The 15,408-nt window shown below is 39.0% G+C and overlaps 2 protein-coding genes and 2 non-coding genes across 4 annotated transcripts; 2 read left to right on the top strand and 2 right to left on the bottom strand.

Moving 5' to 3' along the window:
• The first annotated feature begins 6 nt into the window (after window positions 1-6).
• LOC133710458 (probable protein phosphatase 2C 42) lies at window positions 7-2,911 on the top strand. Its single transcript, XM_062136523.1, has 3 exons — window positions 7-627; window positions 1,468-1,704; window positions 2,397-2,911. Exons 1-3 carry the CDS (start codon window positions 211-213, stop codon window positions 2,607-2,609), a joined length of 867 nt encoding a protein of 288 aa, XP_061992507.1. The 5' UTR covers window positions 7-210; the 3' UTR covers window positions 2,610-2,911.
• A 932-nt stretch (window positions 2,912-3,843) lies between these two features.
• LOC133710695 (uncharacterized) lies at window positions 3,844-9,981 on the top strand. The gene is made up of 16 exons (XM_062136829.1): window positions 3,844-4,194; window positions 4,314-4,508; window positions 4,601-4,675; window positions 4,776-4,943; window positions 5,120-5,283; window positions 6,023-6,241; window positions 6,405-6,531; window positions 6,705-6,893; window positions 7,239-7,325; window positions 7,488-7,642; window positions 7,957-8,076; window positions 8,623-8,848; window positions 9,012-9,071; window positions 9,146-9,319; window positions 9,405-9,514; window positions 9,653-9,981. The coding sequence occupies exons 1-16, from the start codon at window positions 4,003-4,005 to the stop codon at window positions 9,816-9,818; spliced, it is 2,427 nt and encodes an 808-aa protein (XP_061992813.1). The 5' UTR covers window positions 3,844-4,002; the 3' UTR covers window positions 9,819-9,981.
• A 3,945-nt stretch (window positions 9,982-13,926) lies between these two features.
• On the bottom strand, window positions 13,927-14,014 carry LOC133713216 (small nucleolar RNA snoR118). The gene has a single exon (XR_009847887.1). It is a non-coding gene; the product is annotated as a small nucleolar RNA snoR118 (small nucleolar RNA).
• Window positions 14,015-14,121: 107 nt separating this feature from the next.
• Window positions 14,122-14,194, bottom strand: LOC133713263 (small nucleolar RNA R66). Its single transcript, XR_009847929.1, has one exon. It is a non-coding gene; the product is annotated as a small nucleolar RNA R66 (small nucleolar RNA).
• Window positions 14,195-15,408: the final 1,214 nt, after the last annotated feature.

Raw genomic sequence — 15,408 nt, 5'->3', positions numbered from 1 at the left:
ATCTTGATTGGTTGGTTTAGTTTGGATCACGGGAAATTCATTTGTCCTGCTCTTGTAGTTAGCTTAGTGACGTTCGAACCCTTTTTGGAAAGTAAAATCAGTAAAATGTGGGACTGGGTGGTTGAGTGCAATGCAGTTTTCTGATTTTGTGCTTTTTAATGTTTTGTTTCGTGGTTCTGGGGGCGGGTTTTGTTGTTTAACTATTGAAGAATGAGCTGCTCTTATGTTGGCTATCTTAGCCATTGTGTTTATGCAGCAGTATCAGCGGAGACAGAGGATGTTGTGACAGCAGAGACCATTCAAAATGCTTTTCGTCAGACAGAGGAAGGATTTACGGCCCTTGTTTCTGAGTTGTGGACTACTAAACCCAATTTGGCAACTGTAGGAACATGCTGTCTGGTTGGGGTGATATGTCAGGGGACCCTATTTGTGGCAAGTCTTGGAGATTCCCGTCTTGTTTTGGGGAAGAAAGTGGGCAACACTGGGGAAGTTGCTGCTATTCAGTTATCCACCGAACACAATGCGAATCTCGATGAGATTAGGTACGAGCTAAGAGAGCTGCACCCACATGATTCTCAAATTGTCGTTTTAAAGCATGGAGTTTGGAGAGTAAAAGGAATCATCCAGGTAATTTTCTGATATTGTTGTCCACTTAAGAACTCATTGATTAAAGTGTGTGCTAATTTTATTGGGTTACTGCTTAAAGACTTAAAGTCTTGAGATTGGTTCTTGCATTCTCCTACCTGCTGTCTCTAAACTACAGCGTCTACTGTTTGAGAGCTTTTTTGAATTTAGTGTTTGCCTGAGCAGTTCTATCCTACGCCTGCCATGCATATGTGTTGGTGTACGGTATTCATGCTTATGTCTTTCTTCATTTAGCTCTAAGTAACTTTTGAATATCTTCTCATTTTGAAAGAATCTTGGGCCCTTTGATATGCATTTTGAACTTCTACTTTTAGCTCCCTGTATATGGGCAAATTTAATCCCACTGGATAATAAAAGCTTCAATAACTTTTGATGTTTAGCTGGATCATCTAATCATTGTATAAACCGTTTTTTCTTTGATGTATGTATATGTGTGTAAGGTTAAATTAAAATAATAGTAGTAAGTTTTAAGTGCAATTCTGTTAGGTTTAGAGGAGTACTAGTAATTTGTTTTAAAGGCAAGTAATAGTGGACTAAAGATGTAGTTTAGGTTTAGAGTTAAATATCTCATGTTATGAAGTTTTGTGGTATGGGGTGAAACTATTTGAGGTGTTTAGATGTTTTATCCATAATGCAGTTCATGAAACTACAGGGATTTAATGACATGAGTATTTGACATTTCTTAGATTCATATTTGTTTGGAGTTGGTACTTAAATTATTCTTCAAAACATATCATGCACTCCTTCGTCATAAATCTTTGTAACATGTTCATTCTTGATAACTGATATTATGTGATAACATCTTGATTGTATTTTATGCAGGTTTCTAGATCCATAGGTGATGTATATATGAAACATGCACAGTTTAACAGGGAGCCAATTGCTGCAAAATTCCGACTTCCTGAACCAATGAACATGCCTATCATGTCTGCCACTCCAACTATTCTTTCTCATGCTCTGCATCCAAATGATTCTTTTCTTATCTTTGCGTCTGATGGTCTATGGGAACACTTGAGTAATGAACAAGCTGTTGAGATTGTCCACAAGCATCCTCATGCAGTAAGATTGTGGTCTTTTCATTTCATTCGTACATAGCAAATCTTGTTTGCATTATCATTGTCCATACTTTCATGCTTGCCTTGTTAGCAATCCAATGACCATTAAGTATTAGTTTCAGTTTGTTTAGGGTCAGAAAACTATTTTGTTGTTCCTTCTTCTTTCTCTGAGCACTGAAACTAATACTTTTTCCCCCTTTTGATTAGAAAACATAAACTTTTAGTTATCAGGATAACTGTAAAATAGAGTGGACTATTGAAGCTAATAATTGTTTGAAGTGAGTCATGAAATTTTGAAACTGGAAGAAATTCCATTGCTATCCTTTTTTTCTTTAGGGGGTAGAAGACCCGGTTGCAGAACTAGTCCATATGCTTGATTTTTTAGAAAGTTCTTTTTGAAGACTTTGTGCTCGCTCACAGAAATTGCCTCTAAATGGATATCTGTTTTGAAACATCTGCCAATATATGATTCTTATTATAGGATACTGTTTGTGATTAACACTCCCCCATCTATTCTTTTATATTCCTTTGTCCATAATTTATACTTCCCCTCATTGGAAGAGTTATATGGACAGTTGAAATAAAAGCGTATGTAAATTGACTATGGGAATAACAATATACATCTGTTTTTGTTTTTTCATGTGTGATTATTGTCCCAGTTTGTATTTCTGGTGCTGAATTCTTCTTTCAATGCAGGGAAGTGCCAAAAGGCTTGTTAAGACAGCGCTCCAAGAAGCTGCAAGAAAACGAGAAATGCGTTATTCAGATCTTCGGAAAATAGACAAGAAAGTGCGGCGCCATTTTCATGATGATATAACTGTTATTGTTTTATTCTTGAACCATGACCTAATCTCCAGAGGCACAGCGCAAGAACCCCCAGTCTCAATAAGAAGTGGTCTTGATCACTAATAATTATATAACCAGACATGTCTCCGCTACCCTTGATTTTGGTTGATTCCTCCGATAAAGAATTCTCATGATGCAAGAGTAGCACTGATAAACTGCCAGGATCCTGGGACAAAGTTCATGAGTGAAGAGGCTTGAAAGCTTTGTTGGTTATAAGAGGCTTAAGCTTTAAGTGCTAGAAAATTGCTTTACAGATTCATGTAATACCCTGCTATAAATTGTTAAATGCATGATGTTTGCCTCTCAAATACTAAAAGTGAGAGCTGAAGTTTTACTTTGTTTATATAATTTCTGAAATTAACCAAGCGTCCCTTGTTGCCTATACCCAAATCTTTTGTACGTAGTGTGTTCTAACCAGTTTCTTTATGAAATCTGAATTGAAGGCAAGAGAGATGCTTTGAAGTTGAAGCAAGGCCAGTCAAAACCATAGCTTTACTGTAGTTTACTCGCTTGCTTGTTAGAGTGAAGGCACCCAAATCGACCCTTAATGTTTGGGGAGGTAGCTCAGACACAGATTTTGCTACTCTAAAATTATTCTAAATCTCTGATGTACAACAAACAAGCTATGTGAATTATGATCCTTACAAATCAGCGAAAGCGAAAGAAGGAATAGGACCTTTGTTCTTGAATTTGGGAGTCCCAATGCTCTGATTGATACAAATTTTCGAAAAGATTTCCTACACTTTAATGTTGTGAACTTGAGGAACCTTTTTGAGCTTCAAAAGCTGAATGAATGAAAATGAATTTATGCATGGATTGGGTAAAGCATGCGCTTGTTGAATAACTTAGGACTGTGACATTAATGAAATTTGCCAATTCTACAAGATAACAATGTTAACGATCCAATCACGAGACATAGCTGTCAATCTCAAATACAGAAAACCCAATATCGAAAATAACTCTGTTTGTCATGCTTAAATCAATATATTATGAAAATTTTAGAATTGTCTACGGAACATTATGAGATTGGATAGTCGAACAAGTCTGTTCGTCAAAGACGCTCTCTCCGATCACACGATATTTTGTTTATTTTTGAATTTTAGACTTTCTAACAGAAATAGCGGGTTGGAACTTGGAAGTTAACCCGCCATCACGAAATACAACTGTAATAAAGTGAAAAATTGTAGGGGTTAGTTTTATTTTGGGGTAAAATTCTAGGGGTCACTTTTTTACACTTCGGGGGTAAATTTCTAGGGGGTCATTTTTTTTTTGAGGAAGTTCTAGGGGGTCATTTTGGTATTGGAAATTTCCTTATTCTCTTCTCTCATGCTTCTTGGTCTGAGACTCACTAACGCAGACCAGACGAGGACCCAAACTATGCCAAAGTCCAACCGTCCTTAACTCCAATTTCCTCATACGATTCATTTCATTTGAATTTCGCGACTGAGCTCCGGCCATGGCTGCAAATTCACTTCCAATACTATATGCTCTTGTTCTCGCACTGAGCCTGTTCGCGTTTCAATCCGAGTCGGCGCCTCAAGCTTTCCGGAGAGATCCAGGTCACCCTCAGTGGCACCACGGCGCCTTCCACGACGTCCGTGACACCATTCGCTCCGATGTCCGCCGCATGCTCCATTCTCGCGCCGAGGTGATTCTACTCTCTAATTCGTTTCTGTCTTCACCGGAATTGAAATTCCGTCTGCTTTGCTTAGAAATGGTTTAGGGTTTAACTTTGGAGCAATTCAATTTGTGTGTGTATATATATAGGTGCCGTTCCAGGTTCCACTGGAAGTGAATGTGGTGCTTGTTGGTTTCAATGGTGATGGAGGCTATAGGTACTCGGTGGACGCGCACAAATTGGAGGAGTTGCTCAAGATCAGCTTCCCGACGCACCGTCCGGCGTGTCTTGAGACCGGGGAGGCTCTTGATATCGAGCATCAAATTGTCTACAATGCCTTCCCTGTAAGCTTCATGATATATGACTGAGTATGCATATGAATGTAGGTGAGTATCGGTGATGTAGGTTGCTGATTTTGTATCTGTTTGGATTATAGGCTGGGCAGCCGGAGCTTATAGCTCTCGAGAAGGCTTTGAAAGAGGCGATGGTTCCTGCAGGAAATGCGAGAGAGGTGAGTTGGCAATGTTCGTCTGTTATACACTGTGTTTTGGAACAGTTATGAGTGTCATTGTGTCTTTGAATAAAGTTTTGAGTTTCTGTTCAATATTTAGACTGAATTTGGAAGGGAAGTGCCTCTATTTGAGGTGGATGCAACTGTAGTGGAGCCGGTATTTCAGAGGTTGTATTCCTATATATTCGACACAGACAATTCGGCTGTTTCTGCTATGGAGTTGGATCGCCAAGTGCCAAGTGCAATATTTGTGGTCAATTTTGATAAGGTACGGCCTGCAAGCAATCAAAATTGTTTGTTTCTCTTTGTTGTCACGTTAGTCATTTAGTATCGTTTTTGCTTGAAATTTCCTATGAAATGATTCTGAAACCGAAATTTCTCAGTCGTTAAGTAGCTTCTTTCGGCTGTAGTTGTTATTTTACAGTCTTTATACTTGTTTTACAGGTCAGAATGGATCCTAGGAATAAGGAAATTGATCTTGACAACTTGATGTATGGAAAAATTACACAACTAACTGAGGATGATATGCAAAAACAAGAGGGAGACTATATTTATCGCTATCGGTACAATGGAGGAGGTGCCTCTCAAGTTTGGCTGGGCTATGGCAGGTACTGTTAACAAACTCAAGTCTTGTACAATAATTTATAGAAGAAACTTGGTCTTGGAATAGATTGAATGTGGCTTAGATGGTGCTGATACTGGAATCAGTCATATAATAATTTTGTTAAGCAATCCATTTTTGTCATGAACATATCAATTCTACTCTTTGTTAGACTAGAACAGGGAGGGAGACCAACCTCAAGTACATGGATAACTTAGATAAGTGCACATGTTAAGCTATATGTAATTTGCTATCACAGTTGTTCTGAGTGATGGTTAGTTTTCTGCTGTCTTTGTTTTTTGTAAGAATGGTATACTTATTTTTAGGAGGTAGTAGTATGTAGGAGGTAGTTGTAATACTTTGAGGATGGCCAATAAATAAAGATCAGATTAAAAAGCCAAACCCAATCAAAACTTGTTTGTGGTGTGTGTATGTGTGTGGGTGGGTGTGTGGGCCAAAACATACCAGTGTTAGAGTCTTCATGTATATAGCCAGAAAGTCGTTTGACAATTACTGTATTGCTTAATAATGGTTGTTAGCAACACTGTTTTGTTCCAATTTTTTTTTTCTTTTTATATTTTTCTAGGTACTCTACTTATTTTTGAAATTTCACATTGATTAAGGACTAGTTATGTTACTTCTTTATAGGACTAGTTATGTTACTTCTTTATGCTCGCTATTCACTTGTCTGTGTGTATGTGATGTTTTCAAGAATAGATACCTAACTTCCTGCCTATGCTGTTCAGATATGTAGTGATCGATCTCTCGGCCGGCCCGTGTACTTATGGAAAGATCGAAACTGAAGAGGGAACTGTCAGTTCTCGGACCCTGCCACGACTACGGAATATTATGTTTCCAAGAGGAATGGGTGCAGCTAGTGATCACTCTACACATGATGTATTTGTTGGACAACTTGCCTCTCTAGTATCCACCACGATTGAGCATGTTATAGCTCCAGATGTTAGGTACTCGCCCTATATTTTGACGTGTTGATTTGAACCTGGCTTGTATGAATCTTTCCATGGTTACTTGATTTTCTTTTCTTTTGTTTTTTTTAGAAGCATGCGGTTGATCATAGTGTCTAAACACTTTTTAATGGTTAATGATGTGTCTATACTCTTAACTCAGATTTGAAACTGTTGATCTGACAACGAGGCTGCTTTTACCAATAATTGTGCTGCAAAATCATAATCGGTACAATATTATAGAGAAGGGCCACAACTACAGTATAAATATTGAAGCAATTGAGGCACAGGTGAGTTGGTTCCTCTGGACTCCATATCTTAATGATTGCCTGCCACTTATGAATGCCAGAGAAAAGAAAAGAAAAAGTTCTTTCACCTTTAGAATTACTTCCATGGTTCTGCTTAAGATACATAACCAATACCACTTCCACTTTTATGAGATCGTTTGATCAATCTTGTTTAGGTGAAGAAAATGATTCATGATGGGCAAGAAGTTGTGATTGTTGGGGGTTCACATTCATTACATCGCCATGAGAAGTTGGCAATTGCCGTTTCAAAAGCTATGCGAGGCCATTCCCTTCAAGAAACTAGGAATGATGGACGCTTTCATGTTCATACCAAGACATATCTGGATGGTGCTCTTCTTAAAGAAGTGAGTGGTTTATTAAGTATTTTAATGTGGATTGAATTGCAATTACTTGGGTTTGTCTATTTTTAACTAATTCATTGTATACCAACTGTGCGATGCTCGTAGAAGAATCGGTGCTTTCATATATATTATTCATTAGGGTAGCATGACATCTTGTCTATCTGCCAGATTTCATGAATGTGTTTCAAGTGGCATATCAGTTTACTTTTGGCTCTACATATAGGTGTCACCATATTTCAGTTACTCTCGCTCCTTTCCTCTTCATAATGGGATGACATTTGAGTTAGTCAAGCACTCAAGCTATATCATCACTCTTTATTTCTTTTAACTTGGAAATGCTAATTCCAGGAGATGGAACGTTCTGCTGATGTGCTTGCTGCTGGTTTGCTTGAGGTGGCTGACCCATCTCTTTCGAGTAAATTTTTCCTCCGCCAGGTTCGTCTAAATCTGAAACAGTAAAGCATATTTGTGAGGGATATTAGTAAGGATGTAATATTAATTTTCTTTTTTGTGACCTTTTTCTTGTTTAATATAAACCCTGGTGGGTATTTCAGTTTTCTTGTGTTGTATCCATCATCGTAACTTTTTGTTCCTCAGCATTGGAATGATGAATCTATTGGTGCAAGTGATTCTATACTCAAACATAAACCTCTTTGGTCTACTTATGACAAAAAAGTTGGCAAGAAGAAAAAGAAAAAAGAAAGGAAACAGGGAGATCTGTACCGAACTTATGGAACAAGAGTAATTCCTGTGTGAGTATTCCACCTTGCGTTGCATTGCAGTATGTATAAAGATATCATTCTCAGAAAAGTGTATCTTCATTTTATACACACATAACATACTTTTGTCGAGTATGTTCTCTATAGTTCTTTATGCCTTATTATGCATAGCTTGCTTCTAAACTGTTAATGACATTTAATGTCACCAAGCGTTGTGGTACTGTAAGTTTGGAGGTAATGGGTATGATGCGTTTGACTGCAATAATAATAACAATATAATATGTATTATCCATCATATTAATGCACAATAATTGCTGTATATAATTGTCTCATATCTTTTTCCACAGCTTTGTGCTATCATTGGCTGATGTGGACCCACACCTTATGATGGAAGACGAAAGTCTTGTATGGACAAGCAAAGATGTCGTGATTGTACTTGAGCATCAAAATCAGCAGATACCTCTTAGGTGAGGGAACAGTAATGTTAGCGCTGAATATGTTAGTTTGTTTACACACGTTCTTGCATCATTGAATACGTTAGTTCTTGTTACAAGCATCATATACTAGAGGTCGGAAGCTATCTTATTAACTTTCCCTAGTGGCGACCTCGATCATGTGGATGGTTTAGATCAAAGAAAAGAGAACTGGGTTGAGTATGTTTTAGTTGGAAGCCTTTGGCAGGTTCTGCACTTGACACCATGGCTTTTCTAACTAACCTATCCTCTTCATTTGTAGCACATTTAATGAGGGCAATGTCTGCTCCGCTTAGTATATGCATCATTTGATTATCTTTTTAGTGAAATCAGCATCTGTGTCATTTTGTTCTTTTCAAGAAGCAGCTAGATCACTTGACTTGTTGCAAAATTCATGTTGCTATTTTGCCTTCTGTTATCTGATTGACTAAACCATCATGTCTTTCTAGCTTCCATATATGGTGGGTTTCAATGGCATTTTATTTCTTGCACAAAAATTCAACCGTTATTACTATCTTGCTGAAATGTCTTCATGGGCAGTTATGTGTCAGAAACACAGAGAAGGCATGCCGAACCATCTCAGGTACAGCGCCATATATTGGCAGGGCTTGCTTCTGCTGTGGCAGGGTTGAGTGCACCATATGAGAAGGCTTCTCATGTACATGAAAGGCCAGTCGTGAATTGGCTATGGGCAGCTGGGTGTCATCCATTTGGACCATTCTCTAATACTTCTAAAGTCAGCCAAATGCTTCAAGATGTTGCATTGGTAAGGCTAGTCTCAGTATGTCAATTTCTTTGCAAATAGTAAATATGAATTCTGCATATGCTGCATTATGATTTATACACATTGATAAGTTTGTGCCACATAGCCAGAAAAACGTATAGACACTTTCTTTAGGATTGTGATATCTAAAGTATCTTTCTGGCAGAGGAACTCAATATATGCGCGTGTAGATTCTGCACTCCACAAAATCCGTGATACGTCAGAGGTAATTTTGTCTTAAAGTTGGCGATTTCTTAGTCGTATGATTCAAAGCTTATGGCTTCCAGCTGTCATCTGCAGGCTGTACAAACATTTGCTGCCGAGTATCTTAAAACTCCGCTTGGTGAGCCAGTGAAGGGCAAGAAGAACAAAACCACCACTGAGCTATGGGTGGAGAAGTTTTACAAGAAGACCACTAACTTGCCTGAACCTTTCCCACATGAATTAGTTGATAGATTGGAGAACTTCTTAAATGTAAGTCCTTCCTACTTTTAGATTTCCCATGTTTGTGAAATATCTTGAAGATTATTAATGCGTTTTAAACATGACTACACAACAGAACCTTGAGGAACAGCTAGTAGATTTGTCTTCGTCGTTGTATGGTCACCGGCTACAAGATGCACATTTCAACAGTTCTGAGATTCTCCAGAGTTCCATATTTACCCAGCAGTAAGTTTCTGTGTCCTATTTCTGTCAATATTTTAGTTCCTTTTTCTATTGTAACTGTCCTCCCCGAAAAGCAGTTTGTTCAACCGAATTGATCAACTGTTGAGGGTTTTTTCTCAAACGTACATGTGGGTGATGCAGGTACGTAGATCATGTTTTGTCAAACGAGAGGGAAAAGATGAAATGCTGCAACATTGAGTACAAATATCCTGTGCAGTCATCTCAAACTTATGTCTATGGGGGGATTCTTCTTGCTGGATTCGTTGTATATTTTATTGTCATTTTCTTTTCAAACCCTGTACGCTAACCCTTTGATAAATCTTGTACCATGAGACACGAACGTCTCTTAGACTCTTACACAGAAGAAATGTAGAAGAAACACAATGTTGACATTGAGTAGGAATACCCTGAAATTTTGTAGTAGTACATTTCTCTGCCTGGTTATAATTTGAGTGAAATATTCTTCAACAGAGCGAGGTTCGATATCATCATATTCTATAATCCCTTTCGCAATATGATATGCAAATGCATCATCAATCGCCATAGAATTTCTATCCATCATCTCATGTACACTAGTGTAATTTATGGAGATCTCTCTATTCTCTGGAGTTGGTTCTGACATTGGAGCGTCCCCCAATGATGTCTCTTGGACATAACCATAATCCGGAATATTCTCATGAGATGGATTATTTATATCGATGATTAATGGATTATTCTGTGCCAAACTCGCTTTCTTTCTTGGGCGAGAATCCATCGAACCTATGGGCCTCCCGCGCTTCCTGGCAGGAGCCATGGGCCTAGCCAAAACGTCACCATCACTGTGAGAGGGGACGTTGGTGCCATGCTCATATCCTCTTGAGTTGGCGTCATGTCCTCTAGTTTTAGGGACATCAATCCTTGCAGGCACGTTTGCAGCAGGTATGTGTGATCTGGTCACTTTAGCGATATCAGAAAACGCATCAGGCATCGATTCTGCTACGTTCTGAAGATCGAGAATTCTCCGCACTTCAATTTCGGACTGTGCGGTTCGGGGATCAAGATGAGACAGAGTGGGGACAGACCACGACAATTCCTGTCGTTTCTGTTGAACATTGATGTTCTTATCTCCCCCTAACGACGGGAAGACTGTCTCATCGAAGTGACAATCCGCAAATCTAGCGGTAAAGAGATCGCCTGTCAAGGGTTCTATGTAGCGGATAATCGTTGGAGAATCATATCCAACATAAATGCCTAATCGTCTTTGAGGACCCATTTTGGTGCGCTGTGGTGGCGCAATTGGCACATAAACTACACACCCAAATATGCGTAAGTGTGAGACATTAGGCTCATACCCAGTCACCATCTGGGACGCAGAAAAGAGTTGAGTGGCAGTGGGCCTCAGACGAATAAGCACAGCTGCATGCAATATTGCATAGCCCCAAGCAGAAATAGGGAGATTGGTGCGCATCACCAATGCTCGAGCAACCATTTGTAGTCGTTTAATGGTGGCTTCTGCGAGACCATTTTGGGTATGAACATGAGGAACAGGATGTTCAACATCAATCCCAATGGACATGCAATAATCATCAAAAGTCTTTGATGTAAACTCTCCAGCATTGTCTAATCTTATAGACTTAATAGGATGATCAGGGTGGTGAGCCCTTAACTTAATTATTTGTGCTAGGAGTTTAGCAAATGCAGCGTTCCTTGTGGACAATAACATGACATGTGACCAGCGTGTCGATGCATCAACCAATACCATAAAATATCGAAATGGTCCGCATGATGGTTGAATAGGTCCACAAATATCACATTGGATTCTTTGCAAGAATGGTATATTTTCTTTAGTGTCCTTTGCATAGGATGGTCTCGATCCTAATTTTGCTAAAGAGCAGGCTTTGCAGAACGAATGATGGGCTTTGGAAACAACCAATGAGGATTTTGGTTGAGCCATGAAGTCACAATGGACCTTAGGAGTAAAAATTGGAGTCAAGGGAGCAGGGGTGGCGTCAAAGCCACCCTTGGGCCGCAGGGGGATGGCGGCGCCGACCGGTGATGGCCGGACTTGAGGGGGAAAGGCGCCGTGAGGTGCAGTTGCTCCTCCTTGATCCAAATTTCGAGTTTTACTTCCTTTCGTTCTAAAAAAGGGATGTCCGTGTGAAGTCTTTAATATACGGATCATCATGTCACGACCTGGGTGTCCCAAACGGTCGTGCCAAAGCCTATATGTGTCGGAATCCCATAAATCATCTCTCATGACATGGTTGGATTCAATGACTCGAATAGTGGTTGCATACAACCCACTAGAGCGACACATAAGTTTCTCTAAGACTCGTTTATGTCCGTAGTCATTAGAGGTGATGCAAAGGAACTCTTGTCCATTCTCACAATGTGTTTCTACATGAAAACCATTGGCTCTTATATCTTTGAAGCTCAATAGGGTTCTTCCTGCCCTAGGAGCATAAAGAGCTTCGGTGACATTCAAAGTAGTGCCATTAGGCAACATAAATTGAGCTGGTCCTCGACCATGAATCAATTGAGATGGTCCAGCCATCGTAGTCACAGAAGATCGAGTAGGCGCCATCCATAGGAATAGCTGCCTGTTTCGAAGGATGGTATGTGTAGTGGCACTATCCACGAGGCATTCGAGCTCTCCGGGAAACATACTGAAAAATAATAAAGTTCGAATTTAGAATATGTCCAAGACATTTGAATAAAATAAGTCGACACTTTATTAATGATAGCCAATGATTACATCAAAATTTCTTGACTAAAATCTAATCCAATATAAAATCAAATAGTAGACGAATCGTAGTCACTTAATCCGTTCGGTAATTTCAATTTGGTTGTGACCAGGTAAGGTAAGGCGAGATTTTGGTGGAGCGTTGCTCACTTTTAAAACCGTTCTCTCAGATCAAACCTTGCCTAGACATCACAAGTACTCTTGAGTACGCCTAGAGGGAAAAAGTTAATACAATAAGTCATTTTATTGATTTAAGGCATAATTGCCATTACATAATTCTTGGAAAAGTAAAGGACTATACTAATCAAAATCTGCAGCATCCTTGTGCAATTCTTTGTCAGATTTGAAGTCCGCTATGGTGAGATTGACGTTGGCATCATCACCATCTTCTTCTATATTTTCGGCAAAATTGGCTTCATGCTCTCTGAAGTCTCTAAATGCCTTGTAATGCGCAGCCAATTGTTTGCTTGCTTTGCATTGTTTGAACCAGTGCTCACTAGATCCACATCGATGACACATGTCATTGTGATTTCCTCCCTTTAATTGAGGTGCATTTTTTGCACTTGGGTGGCGTCCCCCATAGGAGTTGGCGCCATTCCCACGGCCCTGGGAGGTTCCTCCATGTCCTGGAGCCCCACGGCCTCCTCTCCCACGTTGCCATGTATTGCCACGTGATCGTCCTTCATTCTGACGAGTACCTTCCTTTGTAGGGCGGTTATATGGACCAGAATGTCCGTTGTGTCCCTTATTCTTAGGGTTCCGCTCCTTGCGCCCTCCTTTGGGTGCATTATTATAATTCGCCTCATGAACGCTCTTAGTTCCGATAGGCCTTGAATTATAATTCTTCACGAGGATATTATCATGCTTTTCAGCTACAGACATAATAGTAATGAGCTGATGAAATCTCGTGATCCGTCTAGTATCGAATTCCGTTCGATATTGCTTTGAGAGCAAAATTGCTGAGACGGGGAAGGTGGAGAGAGTTTTCTCAATTAGTTCTTGCTCTGTGACGGGTTGTCCATAGAACCCCAACATGGTTTTATTACTTTGAATTATTATTACTTTGATCCATATCATAACTTTGATCCATATCATTACTTTCTGCATCGGCACTAGATGAATATCAGTTCCAATGTCTCTCCAATTTGATCCCCAGGTACTTCGTAATATTACTTTGATCCATATCATAACTTTCTGCATCGGCACTAGATGAATATCAGTTCCAATGTCTCCAATTTGATCCCCAGGTACTTCGTATTCATCAGTCCGAGTACACCAGCATCCAATATCAGGCATTTATTCCATATTTGCAATATGGTTTCTTTTCATTTTGGAACACTCTTGGGTGCAAATCCAGGCATCTCCCAGGCATATGTTACCAAGTCCTCCTGTCTTATTTGTTATAGCCATTCTGCTGTTCTTCATGAAACATGTTATAGCTTATAGGGATTAGGGACTACCTACCTTCAGGTCCAGTTCCTTTTATTATTGATTCTATCTTCATTTGCTACTTAATATCTTCCACCAATTTATACCTTCAGGTCCAGACCCTTGATACCAATGGCCAATTTCACCAAATTCATGATTCAAACATCATAAGAAACCAACACTAATTTTGTGATTTAGATGCCACCCATTTACTTGGAAAAGTTCGGTATGCAACCCAAGGGAAGAAAGTTGGAAACAAAGAAGTATATCAGATACAGCTTTCTAGGCGGCATTGTCCATCAAAAAGCAGCTCTATTGAGCTGCTCAGAGCCCAGTGCATGATCATCACCTATACACCTCACTTTAAAACCCAACAATCATATCTAATCTGGGGTTTATACAGAAAATCAGAAACAATAAAACAAAAAAACACAGATTTTGAATTGGTTAATAGTAAGGGATCCTCAGAAATTATGCTTATAGTTGTCATCAACAGGATGATCAGGTCTCAAAGATTTCATGCCATCATCGGAGCCCCCATACAACGCGAAAAAATAGTAAAACATTCAAGAAAAGAGTTGCAATTGAATCAAAAGGGATGTCACAGGATGTAATTCACTGAGCCCGTGAAAACTCGAAGGCGAAGTGACTCAACATTCCTGCAAGAATTTGCCTCCTTTTGATTACAAGAATCAAATAGCACCCTAAATCCACAGTAATTAGATCCAAGGATCTATAAGAGGCACTACACAAATCAACATAAACACAGAAAGATTGAAATTGGAAAGAATAAAAAAAAAATTGAGCAGGAGAGGAAGGAGAGCAGAGATACAGGAGGTTGCGACTTGAGAGATTTGCAATGCTTGGTTGTGCTTAAATAGTGGAAGATTTAGGATTAGGGTTTAGAGAGAACAAAATATTTGGGCTTTTGATATGTAGAAGGGCCCTTCTTAATTTACAGGTATTACCATTTACCCAGCCCAATAGGATTTCAAATTTCCGTTGGTCAGGAAAAGGCCCCGCCGACTTATAACTATATAAGGTACACTTTCCCATTTCAAAAAAAAAAAAAATATATATATATATATATAAGGTACACTTTCCTTACGGTAAAAAATTTTCTGTAGTTGAGTTTAAGCAGAGCAAGAGAAAATAAAAAAAACCCTACAAATCTCCCAGTGCATCACATTCAGCGACATTAAGGTATATTCTCTCTCTGAGATCAAATAGTAGATTCTGCATGTTCGTTGAAATTTTGGAAATCGAGATTGATTTGAATGTGTCTTTTTGGAATTGGATTGTTTCGGAATTTGAGAATGTTTTGAATTAGATTATTACTTGCATGTTTTCTCTGTGCTTGTGTGATTACTTTGTAAGAGGTTATGGTTTGTTTTTATTTGGATTTTGATGATTTGTTAGCCGGTAGCAATTATCACAACTCACAAGTTTTGTGGTGTTTCAGGTATACTGTTGAATTCTTTGAAGCAGCTAAAATTTTGGTTCAAACATGGCGAATTTTGTGAATCCCGAGAATGCGTTGAAGCGAGCAGAAGGTCAGCTATGGTTTCTTATTGTTTAGGGCTTTTTAGAGAAGTTTTTATCACTAATTACAAGATTTCAATCTTTGAAGCATAATTTCAGTCAAAATAATTTCATAAACCCTTGATTGTTAAGACTTTTTCTCTTCAGTCTTTGAACTGAGGTTTTATTCAATTTTCTGGTTACTGCTATGAAATTTGAATTGACA

The sequence above is a fragment of the Rosa rugosa genome, chromosome 5 (genome assembly GCF_958449725.1).
Source record: "Rosa rugosa chromosome 5, drRosRugo1.1, whole genome shotgun sequence".
Lineage (NCBI taxonomy): Eukaryota > Viridiplantae > Streptophyta > Magnoliopsida > Rosales > Rosaceae > Rosa > Rosa rugosa.
Note: the sequence above shows the minus strand (reverse complement) of the source record. Positions and strands in the feature narration are given on the sequence as shown.